This window comes from Solanum lycopersicum, chromosome 4 (genome assembly GCF_036512215.1).
Source record: "Solanum lycopersicum chromosome 4, SLM_r2.1".
In the NCBI taxonomy this organism is placed as follows: domain Eukaryota; kingdom Viridiplantae; phylum Streptophyta; class Magnoliopsida; order Solanales; family Solanaceae; genus Solanum; species Solanum lycopersicum.
Window position 1 is genome coordinate 42485996 of NC_090803.1, and position 23272 is coordinate 42509267.

General features: G+C 35.1%; 1 protein-coding gene and 1 long non-coding RNA gene across 2 annotated transcripts; one reads left to right on the forward strand and one right to left on the reverse strand.

Annotated features, from left to right (window-relative positions):
* The first annotated feature begins 12950 nt into the window (after nt 1–12950).
* LOC104646998 (uncharacterized) lies at nt 12951–13761 on the forward strand. The gene is made up of 2 exons (XR_741183.4): nt 12951–13139; nt 13268–13761. It is a non-coding gene; the product is annotated as an uncharacterized lncRNA (long non-coding RNA).
* A 1375-nt stretch (nt 13762–15136) lies between these two features.
* Nucleotides 15137–22769, reverse strand: CS1 (chorismate synthase 1). Its single transcript, NM_001247493.2, has 13 exons — nt 22412–22769; nt 20971–21121; nt 20686–20762; nt 20509–20567; nt 19843–19926; nt 19633–19725; nt 19250–19330; nt 17924–18055; nt 17708–17810; nt 16425–16519; nt 16278–16343; nt 15924–16008; nt 15137–15627 (listed from the first exon to the last, which is right to left on the reverse strand). Exons 1-13 carry the CDS (start codon nt 22560–22562, stop codon nt 15482–15484), a joined length of 1323 nt encoding a protein of 440 aa, NP_001234422.1. The 5' UTR covers nt 22563–22769; the 3' UTR covers nt 15137–15481.
* Nucleotides 22770–23272: the final 503 nt, after the last annotated feature.

The following is a 23272-nucleotide window of genomic DNA, read 5'->3' on the forward strand; positions in this document are numbered from 1 at the left end:
AAAACAGTATTTAAGGAAAATAAACGTCTGCAATACCATAAATCATAATATAAAAGGTTTATTAGTTTAATATTGTTTCCTCATTCTATTAATTCAATTTAATGAAGCTTAGTTTTAAAGAATAAACAACTACTCTATTTTGATTGTTATTACTATATTTTAAAAAAAAATGGAAAAACTTTTCTAGCACTTGATTTAGATTTTCGTACTACTATTATTTTCTCTTTCATTTTTCAATGATTTTGTTTAAAATTCTATCAAGGTGTTATTATGTCATTATTCAATATTTTTTTAATGTAAAATTTCACTTGCTGATGCATTTGTTTAGTATTACATTTTTATTTCACAATATGAGATAATTCTTAGACATTTAAGGAGAAAGGTACACCAAAATATATATTACATATAAAAGGATCAACTTCACTAGAAAAGAAAGAATTTGTGATTAGGAAATATATTTTAACGTATTGGATAAATTTGTCAAGCTTTAAATTTTTTTCACAATCTTCGTATTATTAAAACAAAAAATAAAATCAGGATTAAACAATAGAGTAGATATGAAATTAATTAAAAATATTAAACTTGTAATAATCGCACGAAGCGCGGTCAAATTCTCTAGTTAAGTTAAAATTAATGCATATTTAAGATATACATTGTAGTAATTTAATATTAAATATAATTTTTAACCTCAATACTAAAAGAATCCATATATCAACAATTTATAGAATAAGTACCATTGACAAATCTAAAAAACGGATGAAAAAGAAAATGAAAGCGGAAAAAACAAAGAACAACAAAATGAAGAAGATGAAACTACCTATTGATAGATTTGAAATTGGTTTTCTAGAAAGAGAGAGAAACATTTTGAAATTAAAATTAGGATGAAGTGATAAACGTAATGGAGAAATTAATTGAAAAGATATGGTATGAAAAATGGGAGAGATTTGTAGAGTGATATTAGAAAGTGATAAATATGAGTTTGGGGAGTGAGAGTTAAGTATCCGGAAATGTTCTGTTGTGCTCAAAATAAAGGATTAGGAAAATTTTAAAATGACAGGGAATAATGGAAATTTTGATACATAGGTAATTAAGTAAATTATTCATGATTCGCACGGGATTGAACTATTTTATCAAGCATACATATGATCATTCAGTAATATTCGTATTTTTTATGCATACAATACATTGTCAAGAACATTTTATCTTAAGGTAAACCGTTTCTCCAAAATTTTAAAGTGCTATATATTTTAAATTTTTATTTTTGTTATACAAAAATATGAGTCATAGATAGATTTTAAATATAATAGAGAAGTCTAAGAAAATCTCCTTGAAAATAGTTGGTCAGATGTAATAAAAAAAATAAATTCCAAGAAGAACATTATGTCCATACAAGATCATATTTAACTAAATTCTTATGGACAACCTTATACTCCTTTCTTATGAACCATCATCAATCTCTTTTTTATTATTGTATGTCATATAAAGTATATGCTAAAAATAACCCTAAAATTGTTATTATCATAAATATTTTTTTTGTCGTTGTCTCAAAATAATTATTACTATTTTTTAAGATTTCATATCACCGCCCCAACTTATTTGGATTAAATCATAGTTACTATTATGGTTATAGTATGGAGTTACAAAAAAATAATGCAATTATCAACCAAGGAGTAGGTGACATCTTAATGTTCACAATGGATATGCTAAATTTTTTATTTTTACACATAACATATTAAAATCTCACAGCATAATTTTGTGAGCTCTTGAACTCACAAATATATATATAAAAAATAATAAATACGACCTTACTTTTCTATCAATCAAGAATAAATTAAAAAATATGTTGCTTAATATATTTTTTAAAAAGGTAGTCTTTCGGGTTTTTTCAAGTTACAGTTCACAAATTTAATTGAAAGAAGTCAAAAGAAAGAGTTACTAATTCTTTATCAAAAGAAATTAAAAACTTTATCAAAAGAATGAGTTATCACTGTAGAAAAAAAATCATTTTTAATGATAATTAATGGATTCATTATCGCTAAATATGTATTTTCAGAGGTAATTGATACTCTGTATAAATGTACCTAAAGTTCATACCAAAATTGAATCCAATGTCAATTAATTAATGTCGATAAAGGTTGTAGCACTCTTCTTGAACGTGCATATTTATTGTCGATAAAAAACATTTTTATTATAGTGTATTTTGGACATTTGTTAGTTTCATGAAAACTTGATCTCTTATATGTCCAAAAGAAGAGACAAAGAAATATGACAAATTAGTTAAATTGCAATAAAAGATATGTGAACTAATTGTCTCTATACAAATATTCTAGAAATAGTGCAATGACATACAAAATATTTGTACCCAAGAAAAAACAAACAAAATAATGTACTAACTATGGCAAGCACGAGAGCAATCATTTTGGTTCTTTTAACAAACTTCATCATTGGTTCTACTCCCTCCACTCGGTATTGTTTGTCATGATTTCTATTTTTAGATTCAAACTATAAAAACTCTAACTAATATTTTAAGATGAATTTTTCATCATAATAATATGCAAAAAATTGTAATTTATAGTACTTTTCATATAGTTTTAGAATATCTAATTTTTTTTGTTTAAAATATCGAATTAATGTGATCTAATTTACCTTTAAAAATTTGTCCGATTGACTTTCGGTAAGTGTAACATGACAAACAATACTAAACTTACTTATCAATTATTTATTATTGTGTGCTATTAAATATAGCACAACCCACAAGCAATTTTCCAAAAAAGCATATGAAGAAAACTTGTAGAAAGGGACAAAAGAGAAGATAAATTTTCAATCATCTTCACTGAAATTTTGAACATAATTCAAAAAGTCACCTAAATTACAAAAAGAAGTACATGAATCACTATGATTTACAGTAAAAAATTAAGCTTCATAAAATAGGAGGAAGAAAACTTTAAGAAATGAAGCACACTTTATAAGAAACTTAATTAATGTATTTGAATTAAAAAAAACATACAAATAATAATGGTACAAATAAAAGATTTGTTTACTAAAGAACCAAATATAATGAATTCAACCATCAACCATTTCAGCAGCGTATTGCATTGTAATTGAAATCAATTTTCTTTGTAAATATGAAGAACTTGTAGAAACAGACTGTCACGACCCAAATCGAGCCGTGAGTGGCACCCACATTTATCCTCCTATGTGAGCGAACCAACCAATCTAAACCCCAACATTTAACCATAATAAACAGAATACAATGCGAAAGACTTAAAACTCATTAATAAAAATAGATTAATAACTTCTAAAACTCAAACACTTATTATTATCCCCAAAATCTGGAAGTCATCATCAGAAGAACATCTATCCTCAAATTACTAAAGCTAAGAGTATCTAAGAAACTAAACATAAATAATAGCTAGTCTATGCTAGAACTTCAAGGCATCAAGACATGAAGAAGAAGATCCAGTCCAAGCTAGAAGTTTTAGCTCACCCTGAAATCTGACGTGATGAAGACTGACTAGAGTTGCGGTTGAATTGAAGACGACGGTACGTTTGCTGCACTCCACAATGAACAAAAGGAAAACATAGAAGTAAGGGTCAGTACAAAACACGAGTACTGAGTAGATATCATCGGTCAACTCAAAATAGAAAACAGTATATATCAGATAATATCATAAAATCAACCGTAATACTCAACAGGTAGCAACAACAAGTACAATAATCATTGATAATAACGTCAAGTACACCCATTAGGACGCAAGCCTCTATACCATACTCATTTGAGAAATAGGTTCATTAAATCTGAGTATATTACCATAATTCGAGATTCCCTCTCTTTATTTCTCTTGTGTCGGAACGTGACACTCCGATCCCCTAATACTACATGTCGGTTCGTGACACCCGATCCCCCTAATACTACGTGTCGGTTCGTGACACCCGATCCCCCTAATACTACGTGTCAGTTCGTGACACCCGATCCCCTAATCTCATTCTTTTAGTTCATCAAGCCTTCTTTTATACCAAGGCATCATCATTAACAAGAGGTTTTCAGGATTTAGGATTCAATAGCTTCATCATACTTATTTCATCACAATTATATCATCACATCATGCAAACACACAATTAAGCATATAGAAGGGTTTTACAATACTACCCAATACATATCATTCGCTATTGAGAGTTTACTATGGAATAACATAAAAACCATAACCTACCTCCACCGAAGAATTGAAGTCAAGAAATCTACTTTCCCAAAGCTGCATTCTTCCTCTCTCTCAATCGATCGTTTCTCCCTCTCTCTCTCAGTTCTTTTTCTTTTTCTTATTCAAACCCTCTTTCTTTTACCCTAATTAGCATATAATTAAGTATAAAAGATGATAAAATACCCCACTACTTGTTTCAAGGTTCTCTCTTTTAACCCCCAAGTAATTAAATTACTAACATTAAACCACTAACTTTATAATTATAAGCAGGAATAGTCCAAAACGCCCCTTAAAATATTTAACAGGAATCTGACCCAGTCAGGGTCACGCAGTCTGTGACGGGCCATCGTGCCTGCGACTAACCGTCCTGCTGAGTCATCACAGAGTTCAGAGACTGAAATTTACTGAAGGGCTTATGACGGTCCGTCGTGCCCACGACGGTCCGTCCTGCCATGTCGTCGCGAAGTTCAGAGAGTTGTTCTCAGTACCCAATTTTTCAGAATTCTAAGTGTTTTGGAACGACACACCCTCGACGGTCCGTCGTGCCCATGACGGTCCATCGTGGGATCCGTCGACTCAGACTGTAATTACCAGAAATCAACTCTACTGCTCAAAACGACTAATAGGTCGTTACAATAGATACCAATTTACCCATCGTTCGTCCCCGAACGATCACGGGAAGAAAAACAAAGGCGAAAAAGAGTACCTGAATCTTAAACAGATGTGGGTATCTTCTTGCATATCAGCCTCCTTCTCCCAAGTGGACTCTTCAACCGGCCGATTCTTCCATTGAACCTTAATGGATGCAATCTCCCTCGACCTCAACTTGCGGACTTCTCTATCTAAAATAGCAACAGACTCCTCCTCATAGGACAAATTCTCATCAAGCAGAACTGAATCCCAACGAATGATGTAGTTTCCATCCCCATGGTACCTTTTCAGCATACACACATGAAATACCGGGTGCACTCCTGAGAGTGCTGGGGGCAAGGCTAATTCATAAGCCACCTTCCCTACTCGCTTAAGTACTTCAAATGGTCCAATATACCTCGGGCTTAGCTTACCTCTTTTTCCAAACCTCATCACCCCTTTCATGGGCAAAACCTTCAGCAGACTTGCTCACCCTCCATGAACTCCAAGTCTCTAACCTTTCGATCTGCATATTCCTTTTGCCTGCTTTGAGCCGCTAAAAGCTTTTCTTGAATAGATTTCACCTTCTTTAATGAATCCCTAAAAATATCAGTACCCTAAGGTCTAACCTCAAATGCATCAAACCAACCAATGGGAGACCTACATCTCCTCCCATACAATGCTTCGAAAGGAGCCATATCAATACTTGAGTGATAGCTATTATTGTATCAAAACTCCGCTAAGGGTAAAAAGTTATCCCAATGACCCCCAAATTCTATCACACATGCACGAAGCATATCTTCCAACACCTAAATTGTTCGCTCAGACTGACCATCGGTCTGAGGGTGAAATGCAGTACTAAGGTCCAACCTATTACCTAATTCAGCATGCAATGTTCTCCAAAACATAGAAGTAAATTGCGTACCTCTATCTGATATGATGGAAAGTGGAACTCCATGCAATCGAACAATTTCTGAGATGTAGAGTCTGGCTAACTTCTTTGCATTGTAGGTCACCTTGACCAGGATGAAGTGAGCAGACTTAGTTAATCTGTCCACAATTACCCAAATAGAGTCAAACTTCCCCAATGTCCTTGGAAGACCAACCACGAAGTCCATTGCAATTCTCTCCCACTTCCATTCAGGAATGGGCATTCTCTGAAGTGTTCCTCCGGGCCTCTGGTGTTCATACTTTACTTGCTGACAATTCGGGCAGTGAGCAACAAACTCAACAATGTCAAGCTTCATCCTACTCCACCAAAAATGTTGCTTTAGATCACGATACATCTTGGTTGCACCCGGATGTATAGAATACCTTGAGCTATGAGCCTCTGTAAGAATAGTGTGAATCAAATCATCGATGTGGGGTACACATACCCTTCCCTTAATTCTCAAAACACCTTCCTCATCGATTTTTGCTTCTTTAGCCTCTCCTCGCAACACCTTATCTCGAATCTGAATCAGCTTCTCATCATTAAACTGCTTTCCCTTAATCTTGTCAAGAAAGGAAGATCTCGCCTCCACACAGGCCAAAAATCCTCCCTTCTTATTTATTTCTAGCCTCATTAAGTCATTAGCCAGAATCTGGACCTCTCTAGCCAATGGGCGTCTTGAAACTTGCAAGTGGGCTAGACTTCCCATGCTCCCTGCCTTTCTACTTAAAGCATCTGGCACAACATTAGCTTTTTCCGGATGATACAAGATAGTGATATCGTAGTCCTTCAGTAATTCCATCCATCTCCTCTGTCTCATGTTCAAATCCTTCTGAGTAAAAACATACTGTAGGCTACGATGATCCGTATAGACTTCACACTTAACCCCATATAGATAGTGCCTCCATTGCTTTAATGCAAATACTACCGTGGCTAACTCCAAATCATGGGTCGGGTAATTGCATTCGTGCATCATTAATTGCCTTGAAGCATAAGCAATTACGTTCTTCTCTTGCATTAGCACTGCACCCAAACCCGAATAAGATGCATCACAATAAACAATGAAGTTCTTACCTTCCTCTGGCAAGGTGAGAATGGGTGCAGTAGTCAACAAAGTCTTGAGTTTCTGAAAGCTTTCTTCGCACTCGTCCGACCATACAAATGGAACATTCTGCTTAGTCAAGCTTGTCAATTGGGAAGCAATAGAAGAGAACCCCTTGACAAATCGGCGGTAGTAGCTAGCTAAACCAACAAAGCTCCTTACTTCTGACACATTAGTAGGTCTTACCCAATTCCTCACCGTTTCAATCTTAGATGGATCCACCATCACTCTATCCTTAGAAACTACGTGTCCTAAGAAGGACACTGAATCTATCCAAAACTCACACTTAGAGAATTTGGCATAAAACTTTCTCTCCCTTAACATTTCCAACACAATTCTCAAGTGCTCCTTATGTTCTTTCTTGCTCTTTGAGTATACCAGTATATCATCAATGAATACAATGACAAAGAGATCCAGATATGGCTTAAAAGTATCATTCATCAAGATCATGAAAGCAACAGGGGCATTCGTAAGCCCAAAAGACATTACTAAAAACTCATAATGCCCATACCTGGTCCGAAAAGCAGTCTTGGGCACATCTGCTGCCCGTATTTTCAATTGATGATAACCAGATCTCAAGTCGATTTTTGAGAAGGTACAAGCGCCTTGTAACTGATCGAATAAATCATCAATGCGAGGAAGAGGATACTTGTTATTAATCGTTACCTTATTCAGTTGTCTGTAGTCTATGCACATCCGAAAGCTTCCATCCTTCTTCTTCACAAACAAAACAGGAGCACCCCAAGGGGATGCACTTGGTCTAATGAAGCCTTTGCTCAACAACTCTTGAAGTTGGGCCTTTAACTCCCTTAACTCAGCGGGAGCCATTCTATAAGGGGGTATAGAAATGGGGCGAGTACCCGGTTCAAGATCGATGCAGAAGTCAATATCTCTATCCGGTGGCATACCATGAAGGTCTGCAGGAAACACATCTAAAAAATTGCGGACTATCGAAACCGACTCAATGGAAGGTACTTGGGTAGTATCATCCCTGAGGTGTGCCAAGAAAGCTAAACAACCCTTACTAACCATTCTCTTAGCACGAAGAAAGGAGATGATACGAACCGGATTGGAAGTGTAGTCACCCTCTCACACTAACGGATCTGTCCCAGGCTTGGCTAACGTCACAGTTTTAGCATTACAATCCAAGATTGCAAAATTTGGAGAAAGCCAAGTCATACCCAAGATTACATCGAAGTCAACCATTTCTAAGATAACCAAGTCTACATGAGTATTGCTCCCCACAAAAGTCACAAGACAAGACCTATACACCTTTTCAACTATCACAGACTCACCCACCGGAGTAGAAACACGAATAGGCATGTCAAGCAATTCACAATGTAAATTAAGACCATTAGAAAATGAGGAAGATACATAAGAAAATGTGGATCCAGGATCAAACAATACCGAAGCCATGCAATCACAAACCAAAAGATTACCTGTGATGACAGCATCAGATGTCTCCGCTTCAGACCTCCCAGGGAAAGCATAACAATGGGCCCTATCACCTGTCTACCCGTTGCCCCTACCATGTTGCGCTGCAGTAGTTCCAGTTTGCCCGTTACCCCGGCCGTTCTGGTGACCACCATTACCTCGGCCACCACGTCCTTCCGAATAACGACCTCTTCCATGACCACCTCTACCTCTGATTATTGGGGGTCTGTAACTCGGTTTTAGACAATTCCTCCTAATATGTCCAGTCTCTCCACATCTATAACATTCTCTGGATTCAAACATAGGTCCTTGTGAGAATGACGGAGTCCGGGGATAACTTCCAAACTCAAAAAAATGTTGACCGGTCTGCGGTGGACCCTCAGCTACAGCCTGTAGTGAAGATTGAATAGGTCGGGCTGGATAACCTCCTGAACCCTGCCCTCTAGAGTAAGAACAATTAAACTCACCTCCCTTACGAAACCTTTTAGATGTCGATGCCAAGGTGAAGTCATCCGGCTTCACTCCCTCCACCTCTATCACGAAGTCTACCACTTCCTGAAAGGATTTCACTGTAGCCGCTACCTGTAAGGCTGAAATCCGCAAATCTGACCTCAACCCCTTCACAAAACGGTGAATCCGCTCTTGTGGACTGAAATAAAGCTGGGTGGCATACCTGGATAATGCTCGAAACTTAGCCTCATACGCAGTAACCGACATCCTACCTTGCTCTAGGCTCAAGAACTCATCTCTCCTCCTATCCCTCAAAGTACGGGGTATATACTTCTCCATAAATAAGCTAGAGAATGATGCCCAAGTCATAGCTGGTGCCTCTGTTGGTTGACACTCAACATGTGACCGCCACCACATTTTGGCGTTCCCTTGAAATTGATAAGTCACAAACTCAACGCCAAATCGTTCTACTATACCCATCTTGTGTAGTAGCTCATGACAATCAACCAGAAAATCATAGGCATTCTTAGATTCAGCACCCTTGAAGACTGGGGGTTTCAATTTCAAGAACTTACTGAAAAGTTCATGCTGATCACTTGTCATTATAGGCCCTATAGTCAACCGAGGAAACGTGCCTATTTCCAATGAGGCATCCATGCGGGGAGCCACAGTAGCTGCATGTTGTACCTCCGGAACCTGAGGTGCTGGTACAGAAAACACTGGAGGCGTCTGGCCTTGATCAGATAACCCACTAAAATAAGCAAGAACCTGATTGATCATCTCTGGGGTAGGTTGGGGTGGTAATTCCTCATTCTGCACTTGTTCATTCTCCCCTTCCTCACCCTCTCTTACTACTTCCTCAGTCGGTGGAGGAGTCACCGCCCTAGTACCAGATGGGCTAGATGCTTGTCCTCTTCCTCTAGAGGACGTCCTCCCACAACCTCTACCACCGACCTCTTGTCACTGCTCCTCTTCGAGCTACAACCCCAGTGGCTGGCTCAGACGCACCCTGTCCTGCCGGTGCTGGTGTTGGCGTAGTTGTTGCTCTTGTTCTAACCAGCTGATGGTCAGATACCAATTTGTATCACCTAGATACCAATTGGATCCAAGTAATATCACGAAAGAAATAAAGAATGGAATTTTCCTAAAGTCTTATAGCCTCTCAAAGAAAAGTAAAGGCGTCCCCCTACCGTTCCTTAAGACTCTACTAGACTCGTTCTTGTGTGATGAGATCAACGAACCTAATGCTCTGATACCAAGTTTGTCACGATCCAAATCGAGCCGTGAGTGGCACCCACATTTATCCTCCTATGTGAGCGAACCAACCAATCTAAACCCCAACATTTAACCATAATAAACAGAATACAATGCAGAAGACTTAAAACTCATTAATAAAAATATATTAATAACTTCTAAAACTCAAACACTTATTATTATCCCCAAAATCTGGAAGTCATCATCACAAGAACATCTATCCTCAAATTACTAAAGCTAAGAGTATCTAAGAAACTAAACATAAATAATAGCTAGTCTATGCCAGAACTTCAAGGCATCAAGACATGAAGAAGAAGATCCAGTCCAAGCTAGAAGCTTTAGCTCACCCTGAAATCTGACGTGATGAAGACTGGCTAGAGTTGCGGTTGAATTGAAGACGACGGTACGTTTGCTGCACTCCACAATGAACAAAAGGAAAACATACAAGTAGAGGTCAGTACAAAACACGAGTACTGAGTAGATATCATCGGTCAACTCAAAATAGAAAACAATATATATCAGATAATATCATAAACTCAACTGCAATACTCAACAGGTAGCAACAACAAGTACAAGAATCATTGATAATAACGCCAAGTACACCCATTAGGACGCAAGCCTCTATACCATACTCATTTGAGAAATAGGTTCATTAAATCTGAGTATATTACCATAATTCGAGATTCCCTCTCTTTATTCCTCTTGTGTCGGAACGTGACACTCCGATCCCCTAATATTATGTGTCGGTTCGTGACACCCGATCTCCCTAATACTACGTGTCGGTTCGTGACACCCGATCCCCCTAATACTACGTGTCGGTTCGTGACACCCGATCCCCTAACCTCATTCTTTTAGTTCATCAAGCCTTCTTTTATACCAAGGCATCATCATTAACAAGAGGTTTTCAGGATTTAGGATTCAATAGCTTCATCATACTTATTTCATCACAATTATATCGTCACATCATGCAAACACACAATTAAGCATATAGAAGGGTTTTACAATACTACCCAATACATATCATTCGCTATTGAGAGTTTACTATGGAATAACATAAAAACCATAACCTACCTCCACCGAAGAATTGAAGTCAAGCAATCTACTTTCCCAAAGCTGCGTTCTTCCTCTCTCTCAATCGATCGGTTCTCGCTCTCTCTCTGTTCTTTTTCTTTTTCTTATTCAAACCCTCTTTCTTTTACCCTAATTAGCATATAATTAAGTATAAAAGATGATAAAATACCCCACTACTTGTTTCAAGGTTCTCTCTTTTAACCCCCAAGTAATTAAATTACTAACACTAAACCACTAACTTTATAATTATAAGCAGGAATAGTCCAAAACGCCCCTTAAAATATTTAACAGGAATCCGACCCAATCAGGGTCACGCAGTCTGTGACGGGCCGTCGTGCCTGCGACGGTCCGTCCTGCTGAGTCGTCACAGAGTTCGGAGACTGAAATTTACTGAAGGGCCTGTGACGGTCCGTCGTGCCCACGGCGGTCCGTCCTGCCATGTCGTCGCGAAGTTCAGAGAGTTGTTCTCAGTACCCAATTTTTCAGAATTCTAAGTGTTTTGGAACGACACACCCTCGATGGTCCGTCGTGAGATCCGTCGACTCAGACTGTAATTACCAGAAATAAACTCTACTGCTCTAAACGACTAATAGGTCGTTACACAGACAAAAGAGAAGATAAATTTTCAATCATCCTTTCTGAAACTTGAACATATTTTTAAAAAAAGTCACCAACGTAACAAAAAGAAATTGTCATAGTTACATGAATCAATATGACTTATAGTGAAGATTAAGCTCCATGAAAACTTTCTAGAAAGAAATAAACTTCATAAAGACTTAATTAATGTATTTGAATTTGACTACCCTATAGCGGGAAAGAAACCTACAATTATAACATGCACGAAATTCCTCTATTTATAGATAACATAGGATAGTGTGATCAAATCTTTATCGTGTCTTATCGAAAAGATCACAACTCTTTGGAAAAGTTAGAAACCTTCAGAAAGGTCACAACCTTTTATAAAAATCACAATTTTTCATAAAAGTTTCAACTTAACATAAAAGTAACAACTTTTCATGAAAAGGGAAGGTTAGTTTTGATAATAAATATATTTATATAAATATATGATATGATATATGACTTCTTCAAATAATCCAAATGGGCTCTTAGGCGTTTGTGAGAAAAAAGAATTCATGGACTGATGTATATGGATATGATTTATAGTCGATCATGACGTTTGTGACCTGTCTTGTTCTTATAATATTTTTTGTTCTTAGCTCGTATTCAACTCGATTAGAATTTTGGACTATATTTTTGGTTTGTACTCCATCTACATTATAGACTCATTTACATTCTGGACTTTGACAAATAATTTTCTTCGGCCACTATTCTTCACAAGGAAATAATGACAAACACAAAATCAATGAAGAATTAGCAGTTTTTTGGAATTATCACAATTGCTCCTAAATTTTGTTTATGAGGTGAACTAGTTAGTTCATTAATGGAAAGAGACTTAAATATATCGCCGGACTTTGAAGAAAGGCTCATTATATTATCCGTTGAAAGTATGTCTCATCTATGTCATTGTTGTTTAAGAAAAGGTTCATTCGCGTCATTAATTTTAACTCCAATTTTATGAAATCATTTCTTACACCCAAATATCTTTTTAACAGGTCGCACAAAATAGATGAGAAACATACTATGAAGAAAGGCAAAATTTTGATGGGATAAGTGATCCAACAAAATGCACAATGCCTCGAAGATTTCCTTTCAAATAGGAAAAATTAGTAAACTAATCAAAAAATCAAACATATTAAGTAAAAACCTCCATATTTTAAAATAATTAGTAAAAATATCAATAATGTCATTGTTTTAAAAAAGACAATGTATCCTAATTTGCTTTCTATTTTCTCGCTTTAGTTAAACATTTTCCAATTATTTCTCTCTCCTATGTTTATAAAAATAGAATATTTTCTCTCTCTCTCTCTCTCTCTCTCTTCATCTTTCAATTCTTCTTATATCATTCATTTCAAGCACGCCTCTCTCTTCCTTTTTCTTTTTTTTTTTTTGGTTTTAGAAATTGAATAACGTGTGTTATAAAGATCTTTACACAATCCATTTGATTAAGGTATGCATCTTTATTCATTTTCAAGATTTGTTTTATGATTTTATTTTTTTTTAAATCGTTCAAAGTTGTTGTTTGTAGTTGAAATCATGTTTAGGATTTGATAAACTCTAAATCACTCTCCAATGCAGAATCTAAGATATTCACAAGAATCCCATTGATTGAGGTATGCATCTTTATTCGATTTTTAGGTCTGTTAACCGAATTCATTTTTGTTTAAATATTTCATAAAATTATTTATTTAGTATTTTAGATAATGAAAACCTCAAGGATCCTCTGTAGTGACCCTCTAAGAGGATTATAAGTGGTATCCCACTTAATCATCAATTTTCTAGATCCAAGCATATACAAGGCTGACCATTACTATTAACCAATGTCGGCAGAATGTTGGCGTTGTTGGTGTTTCTCGCCACCGATCTCACATTCATCGATCACCCAGAACACAAATTAAATGACAATAAATTTTGTATTTTTATTTTGCTCATTTTGTATTTCAGTGTTACATTGTAAACATACAAGTTTGTATTTCTTTTTATTTTGTATTCATAGTAATGGTATACCAACAAAGTCACATTTGTATTCCAATAGAATTGAGTATCATTTGTGCCCTTTTTTTTTATTTCAATCTCGCTTTTTATTTGAAACTCAATTTTCAACGCCAACAAGTCTATATTTCTTTGTTATTATGTTTTTCATCATAATTGTATACCAACAATTTTTGTATATTATGTTCACTTTACTATTCAAATTAAAATTGAACAAAACTATATTTACAAAACAGTATTTTTGTTTCCTAGTTTATATTTATATATATATTTACGATGATACTTGTATCATCTCTTTGAACAAAATTGTATTTTTCCTACTTCTATTGTAAGCTACGACCGCCAACAAAATCCTAACATAACAAAAATGTATTTTTTTTCATTTGTATCTAAGTTAAAATAATATTTATTTACAATGGGCTCTTATCTTGTTTTGAACAAAATTATTTTTTGTATATCACAATTTTTTAATATGTCAGCCAACATATATGTATATTAAAGTAACATACAAATTGTATTCAAGTCAAACACTTACAAAATACATTATATTTATGATATTCTTTTTGATAAAACTAAATAGTTCAAAAAAATAGAAAACAAATAACCAAGGAATTTTTTTTTATGTTTGAGATACCATTTTGTTCAAATAATTAAAAAGAATTAGCTAACGAAAAAAGTCAATCCTCAAACAATCCATTATTATCTTCATATCCAACCAACAAAAAAATTCAATGAATTCGCCAAAACTCATTATTACTAACTTGGTCACAATACATACAATTTTATATGTAAATAGATGCACTGTACAATTATGTAAAAAATTTCAAAGTAAATTTATAATCAATTAGGAACACATTCAGAATGTAGTAATTAACTAATAATTGATTCAAATTGTATTTCATCAATTCTATCGAATTCCCAGTAAAAATTTACTTCTCGAAAACTGCTTGTCAACGATTTTTGACCTATTTCGTTTCAAATTTTCTAACAAAAAAATGATTTTAATCCAAATAAATTGATCAGAAATCGATTATTATCAATTGAAAATCCATAATGAGAAATTTAATCAACTATGTAGATGCCTGTGTCATTTATCTTTTATTTTATAACTGATGAGAATATTTAGTGATTGTTCCTTTTTAAAATTATTTTCTCCCCTAAATTTCTCCTTTCTATTATTTAACAATTGTATTCTTTCAATAAAAGCAAATAATAATAACATAAATAAGATAGCTAACAAATTAAAATTTTGACATTATTAATAAATATTGAAAGTGTTGACAATGAGTCTTAATTAAATATTAAAATAATAACATTTTGAAAATTTCCCTTTCAAATATCACACTGGATTTTTGTTGAGTATCAAAAATTATTTCTTTTATTTTATATTGAATATCATTAATACTCGGTTGAGGTTTACATATGGCCTGAAGTTCAAATAAACAATTGGCAACATAATAAATTTATTTCATTAAATTTTAAACAAAATGAATTAGCATATTCATACATATCACCATAACAATTTTACCTGGACTCAAGTAATGACAAATTCTTAACTCCGAGCGGAAGATAAGCAGGCTGGGAAGGAACAAAGGTACAACATGAGGTTTTATGTGGAACAAGAACTTAAGATTGCCTAGTCCATCACACAAAACTTATACATTGCTGTAACTCTATAAAGAGGCAAACAGGAGATATCTATAAAAAAGAAAAACCACAAGTAGTACACTATTCAGGAAGAACTAAAAATTTCTCAATTTATCCAGAAGTTATTTGACGGTTTATGTCTGTTTGCTCCGTTCAGAGGGTAACCTCAGCTGATTCAGGTGATGACTGCAAAGGTTCCTGTAGTTCAGGATTGATTGGGAACATCATACACTGTGAATACTGAGCCATTAACTGATCAACAAGCACCAAGGCGACCATTGCTTCAACCATTGGAACAGCTGTAGCGCATCACAACCATCAAACTATTGTCATTTTCAGGGGTGGAAAGAAACCAGAATAGAAAGAAGAGCAGGCTTGGAAGTCGAACAGTATATCAGATGTCCTTTTTCTGGTTATGTTTATCAATAAGTTATAAAACTAACAAATTTCACCTAGTCCTAATAAAGGATAGGGATGAGTTCTAAAGATTCACAGGGAAGTCTAGATGGCTTCTATGACTAGACAAGGTAATAGCAGAGACTTCAAAGAACTACCAAACAAAGGGTAACAAGCAAGTATCATTTCAGAGACAAACCTCGGGGAACCACACAAGGATCATGGCGACCCCTAGCGATGAGTTCTGTTTCGTGTTTGTCTCTTGTCACAGTTTGCTGCTTCCTCTGCATGAGAAATCAAATGAGATTATTAAACTGCTTCTTAAATTTAGTCCTGAATATATATAATTGACCTAGTCAAAACAAATCAGATATCAACTTATGAAATGACTAGAAATTTTGCAAGAAAATGGTAAACAAGAAGTTCAGTTTAAAAAGTATATTGTAGTTTACTCCAAACAAATCAAAAGGCAAAGGTGCTAGAGCAGTACATAATCATCCTACATCACAAAGGATTAATAAGAAATGAGTGAAGACAGGGAGAGAGTTCTCACAGAAATAGTTGAAGTTGGCTTGAAACCTATTCTCATATTGATAACTTCTCCATTTGATATACCGCCCTGCAAATTAGAAGTTAGACAATTAAAAATTATGCTCCAGTCAATATATTATTAACCCAAACAATACTGGGTAAAGTGTACCTGGATTCCACCAGATCTGTTGGTTCTTGTCCTGATTCGGCCATGCTCATCCATATAGAATTCATCATTATGCTCGCTACCAGTCATGAACGTGCCTTTATTTTCACCAGAAGCAAATATTTCCATTAAATTTTCATCAAAGAATGTAGCATTTAATGGTGTTTTTAAGTTATTGAAATAGGTCAGAAGTACTTGGGGGTCATTTGGTTGCTGGTTAGGAAGGGAGTTATTCAGGTATTAAAACTAAAATAGCTAATACCATATTTGGTAGAATTTAGTTGCTTCATATTAAATTCAGCACACAAAGGGAGTTTGATAGGATATGGAAAAATTAATACAAGGATTAGTACTACATTACAAAATAGCTGAAATGACGAATTTACTTAAATTTATGGCTTTGATTGCAATGCTTTCACATGCCAACTATATTTATCATGCATCTTAAGCAAACAAATTATTTTAAAAATTATATAATGTTACTAATTGCTAATACAACAAACCAAATATCCAAATAAATAATTCATGCATTGTAATCTATGCATAACTATTACGTTTATAATTTGTTCCAACATAACTAAGCCCTACAAAACTAATCCCTGCATAACTCTAACTAGTAACCAAACAACCCCTTAAAATCAATGATTCAGAACTGATACACCAACCACTGATGCAATCCCACCAACCAAAAAGTCAATTGACAGTGAATAAAATACCAAATGTCAGTAATAACTGTCTGCCTCTCCTTACGGCCAGAGCAGTAACCAACACACTCCAGGCAGCCTAGGCCTAACTTGAATACAGCATGCTTTGAGGACCCAAAACACTGTAAAGTCACAATTACCTACTTCAAACCTAAAAGCATTATCCTTCCTTTTCTGTTGACAATCATAAACGCTAATTATTCAAAAACACAAATCTTTAAGATGTTTCTCTGCATCTTCAAACAACATCTTAATGAGTGTACAGAAACTACTGGATTTCTATAGGACTTAGTGGCCCATATCATATACTCAGAGCAGAGAACTTTCCGTGTCAAAAGTCCATAACTGGACATTTGACAGCAACAGCTAAATGATTACTACTATATTACTAGTTTTATAATATAATTCTTGAAGGAGTTCATGTCAGTTGAAAAGAATCACCCTTTCTTAGAACATCTTGAGGAATGTTTATCTGCTTAGGACTAGCAATGCTCATGGAAAATGCATTAGAGAAAACATGCCAAGTCCTTCAGTGATAAAGTTAAGCTACATCTCCGGAACAGTGAAGTAAAGATAATGTACCTGCAAAGCCACTGCCAAACTCAAAACCCTTTGTCGCAGGTAATGACATGCAAGCTTTGGCTAGCTCAGCTTCAAGTTTATCGAAGACTGGTGTACCAAGACCCTAGTAAACATTAACAAAGTCTCAGGCATGTATTTTACAATTTGAGATGAAATTTCATGTTGGTGCAGATATACATATCACATTTCCAAGTTACAAACACAGAGATAGCTTACCCGTGGGAGATTTCTAACAATGCAAGTTACAACACCACCAACAGAGTCTCCTCTCACTCGTACAGCATCAATAGCAGCAATCATCTTCTCTGCATATTCCGGATCCGGGCATCGGACAATATTGCTTTCTATCTGGTATCACAGAATTACCAAAAACAAATACAAGCTTCATCAACATGTAAAACAACAAACAATCAAGTAGATCAGACATGATGGAGAAAAATCTCAGTTAACTGGGAAGCTCATAATAAAACTACTTCTGATGAACTATGATAGCCACAAATAGAAACACAGAAGGTCTCTATAATTTTTTGCCTACTAAGCCGAAATTTGATGCTCTTTATGTGCTAAAGTCTGTATCAGCCAAAGATAGTGTCCACTACAGGCACAAACCTATACCATTATCATATTGGCAGCTTCTACAATCTCACTCAGCTACTGACTGGATCAAAAATCATTTATATTCTTGTCTATTACTTTAATGCTTTGATCAACGACAAAGAGGTTAGAAAACAAACTTTGACTAGTCCCAGCCTAGATAAACCATCTTGAGTCTCTACAAACACACGAGATTAAATGAAAACTCGCCAAATCAGTCTAACGAAATGCCCTTTTACTGTACAAGAAGTAGAGTTTTCTTTCTTTACCCCAAATTGGTGTCAAACAAAGGGAAAGAAGACTGGATTCTATGAAAAGAAAATGTTCAAAAATGTTCCCTCTTCCCCAAGAAAAGTTTTAATGAAATGTAGATAATTAGGAGTTAATTATACTTTGGAGTTTGATATAGTGAGAAAACTTATGGCAAGGAGATATGAGGGTCGCACTCTAAAGAGAGCAATAAATAAAACACAACATCATTGATCAGAGGTACCCATGGTGTTTAATTGTGAATGCATCTAACTTAAATCAAAAGATTGTCCACTCAACATTTCAGTTCAAAGTTAAATAAGAAAATTATTTTCATGTTTCAAATAAAATGATATCCAAAAGGCCAAACACAACTCGAACTTCAATAATTCCAAATTAAGTGAAAAATATTGGTTTTTCATGGACAAATACCCACATGGTATCTCTTTCTTTTCCTTATCCAAAAAAAAATGATTATTGTAACATAGTCACTGAACTAATGGAACTGTGGATTAAAAAGATTGTTAAATAATATACTAAATCTGTTTCTTCCAGACCCTAAAAGGTTTCGCAACTGAAACAAATTGTTACATGATGGTTTAGACACTATTTACAAACTGCCACAGCATGAATTAATTCTTCACTTTTCTTATTTTCAGTAAGAATATATAATTGAAATACATTCTGATGTACATATACCTGCTCTAAAGTCACGTTCTGATGATCAATCAAATCCTCAGGAAGTACAACTTGGTGAACTTGAGAAACATAAGCAAGAACCTGCAGTATGGAATATAAGTGCTAAAAGCCAAGTTCATCCCAGTAAAGAAAGGGGATCTAGCCAAATATTTAATGGATTATTCCCAAAAGTTAGCTAAAACTAAAGGTTCTGAATCTTTAATTTAAGAAGAAAAGGGATATGTGGCAGGTTTGAATGCATCAAAATGCCTCTAATATCACCACTGCAGAGCTTGTTATTCCCAAATGAGCACCAGAGGGAGGTTTTACATATCGTTTTGATATAATAGTAAATACCACTAAATTTTAGCTATGGGATCCTAAACCTACAGAAGTAGTCATACCTCAGCTCCAGAATAGAGTTTGAGAATTTTCTTAGCAACTGCTCCAGCAGCAACTCTCCCAATAGTCTCTCTTGCTGATGATCTACCACCCCCCTACATAAAGACGCCGGTAATAAGAACTTGAGAAATAACAAGTGCTAGGACAAGAAAAAAAAACTAAACATATTAGGATATCCAAGATAATTATAATTAGATTTATCATGAAATTACCTGTACAGATCTCACTCCATACTTGAAGTCATAAGTGGCATCTGCATGAGATGGCCTGTAAGCAAGCGACATTTCACTGTAGTCCTGGTAATCCAACACAAAATGATTAATCCAGCAAGTATGGGAGAAAAGAAAATTCAGCATCAATTGACAAAAGCTCAAATACAATTAACATACAAAATATACTCAGAGCAGGCTGAAAATTTGCTTTTTCACTCCAAATTATTCTTGGATTTATCAGGACATTGTGCGAAATTCACATACTTTAGATTTCAACTTGAAGTAGTTATATTTAAGCACAAGTAAGTTCACATATCATTTTGACTTTCATGTCACAAATTCCACCACGGAATGAGCGCAACAGGCATTTGCCTCATCACCATGATGTCTCTCAATTGTGCCCCAAAAAAATTAATTTGACAAGTCAAGAATACGAGTGACTCGTCTACGGATATAGTCAGCTATATGAGATTGCCAAACAAGATATACCTAAGCTTAGCTTGGATAACTGTCTCGATGAAGCAACGCATGTCAAAGCAACAAACTGGCTATGAGTTAAAAACAGAGTAGTGGAATCTACAATCATTTTAAGAGAAACTTCCTGGTTCACTTTTCTTGTGTTATTTGACACACAGAAAGTCTCAAGAAGGTAAAGACCATACTTACATTTCCTCTCTGATCAGTGTTAGGTACTTCAACCTTGATTGGAGATCCAGTAGTCAGCCCTGCAGTAAATGAGTGCCCGATACTGAGTTCAAAGAATTATAAAACGCCAATGGCTTAGTCCAGGAGAGGCAAATGGAAGAAGACAAAGTTTAAAATCAACTAGATCAGAAAACTAACCATCTGCAGTGCCTGATGAAATTTTGCAAGTGTCAGTCTCTTTCCTAGGTGTGGTAATGCGGCTTTGACCTGGCCTCCTGGATGACAAAGTTTTCTAAACAATTTAAGATGAGCCAAAAAATAATGAAACCTTAGTAATCCCAAAGAATACTCGTTCAATTAGCCTTTTTCTACATTAGACTGCCAAAATGTCAAAAGTTTATCCTGGTATCTGATGTAGCTATCAATATGGTGTTGGTGACATTCGTTCCATAGAAAAATAGCTGGGGACAAGGAAAGAAATACCTCCTGTCAAGTTCCACCTGCATATCAGATTCAGAAAGTGGGAGACGGGGAGGACATCCATCAATAATACAACCAACTCCACCACCATGAGATTCTCCAAAAGTTGTAACGCGGAAGTAATTTCCAAATGTACTACCAGCAGCCTGTATCTCTGCAGGTACACAAGCAGAGAGAATTAAGTTTCTAACCAACTTTAACTCAATTTAGCAGCAAGCAAGCCAAGGATGCAAAGAATATTTAAGTTTGTCTTCCCACGTGGCAAAGGATAGCAATTACCAAAGAATGTTGGTATTATCTGTGTTTCCAAATGCACCTTATCAACTTCATTTAACAAGAATAATATTCTCAAGAGGACATGAATAACATTTGAAATGCACCAAATAGTGCTTAAATAAGATAATATACATACTTATAGGCCTCTTTAAGGTCATTCAAATGCATGTCTTTAACAAGAACTCACATAATTTCTAATTCATTTCTTCCCGGGACTAGAAAAATTCAGCTGAAAAGCAATACAAATTACAAACAGAGATTTCTCCTGAAGCCGAGCATTTTTCACTTTACCTTTTCTTTTCATTTCTTGTTTCTGGCACAACTAAACTCAATAAATGAATACAAGAAAATCTGGTGTGAAATAAGGCAGCCAACAACTATTGCTCATATCAGGACCATAATAATTCTTTCAACAAGATGGTTAGAGTAGAAGTGCCCATACAATTAGAAGTGAAATACTCTGTTTCCTGCTAGCATAAACCCAAGGCTTGCATCCTAACCTTACCACTTCACATAGTCTATAGGAAAACAAAGGCCAGATATGTGTGAGTATTAAAATGGGTACTATGACACTAGCTTGACTCAGGAATTAACTTCAGTTGAATCCACCAAGTAAAGGTCAATCAACTGGGAAAGAGGTTCTACCATATCTATAAAGAGACAGTTAGTAGAATCAAAATCATTTTCCTAGAGTTTTATTTTGTGTATGCATTGCAGGTAAGAAAAATAAATAGATTTACATATAAACAAGTTCCTGTTTTTCATGGAATTATGATTTCTTTTTTCTCATTTATTCGATCAACAAGAACGACGAGATTAAACAAGTTAAACATTTTCAGCCACATAATATAAAAGTCAATAATCATAAAATCATTTTCAACACCATCTTCTAAACAAGGAGAACGGTTCTTAGCTCCAGTTATGGTCTTAAATACAGAAACCAGCAGAAATTCAATTATAACTAAACCAAAGCAGAACTACAACATAGCTAATCTTGTACACATAAACCAAGGCTTACTGCTTTGGATGAAAAATAGCAAAGAAATAGATAAAATCAATCAAATTAAACACAACAAATAAATCTACTTCAATTTATGAAGATGAGCAACTGAAACAAATACGGTAAACAATTCATAAATTTTCAAATTGAATTGGAAAATTTCTGTACCTAAGCGTTTGAGTTGTGATGGACGAGATGGGAGATGAAAGTTGGAAGATGAGAACTTAGAAGGTAGCTGAAGAGATACAAGACGAGAGGATCCGATATCGGAGGACGACGAAGCTCCGACAAATTGTTTGGTAGGTACAAAAGACGCCATTTTTCGTCGCCGTTATGACCTTCCTGCTTATTACAACAAACAAAATTGGTGGGTTTATGTGTATGTATATGTAGAAAATTGTAGGTTGTTTGGTAAGCAATGGCTGCTAAGCGATTTTGGGTAGGTGAGATAGAAATGGTGGTGTTGGGTGAAGCTGGGGTCCTCCTGCTCTTTGCTACCTACTCAATTAACGTCACCTATGCCAATTGTGGTGCCAACTAGTACTACCAAGTACAAACTACTCAAACTCAAACTATGAGTTTTGTGGCTAATTGGTAAATATTTATATATGAGGTCTAAACGAATTTATTTTTATTAAAAAGTGATTTATTATCTATGTAAATTTTAATTTAATCAGATTTTAATATTGATAAAAGATATCAAAGAAAAATTCAAAAATAAAATGATACAAACTAGTCTTCTTCTTTTTTATGCTAGTACACAAGAAAGAAAAAATCAAAATTTTGCTATGAAACAAGAATAGACGAGTCATTTGATCCACCAAAATGGCTATGTACAAATGATCTAGGACTAGGATATTTCAAGAGGGGCAGATTTCTACACTATCGAAATAATAAATGCCACCCATGAAGACTTTGGCCCTGCAAATGTTGACACCACATGTATACAAAATTTTTGAGTATGAGTATGTTGAGGAATGGTTTCAAAACTGGCTACAGATTGGGTAACAACCTCGATAGCACTGTCGA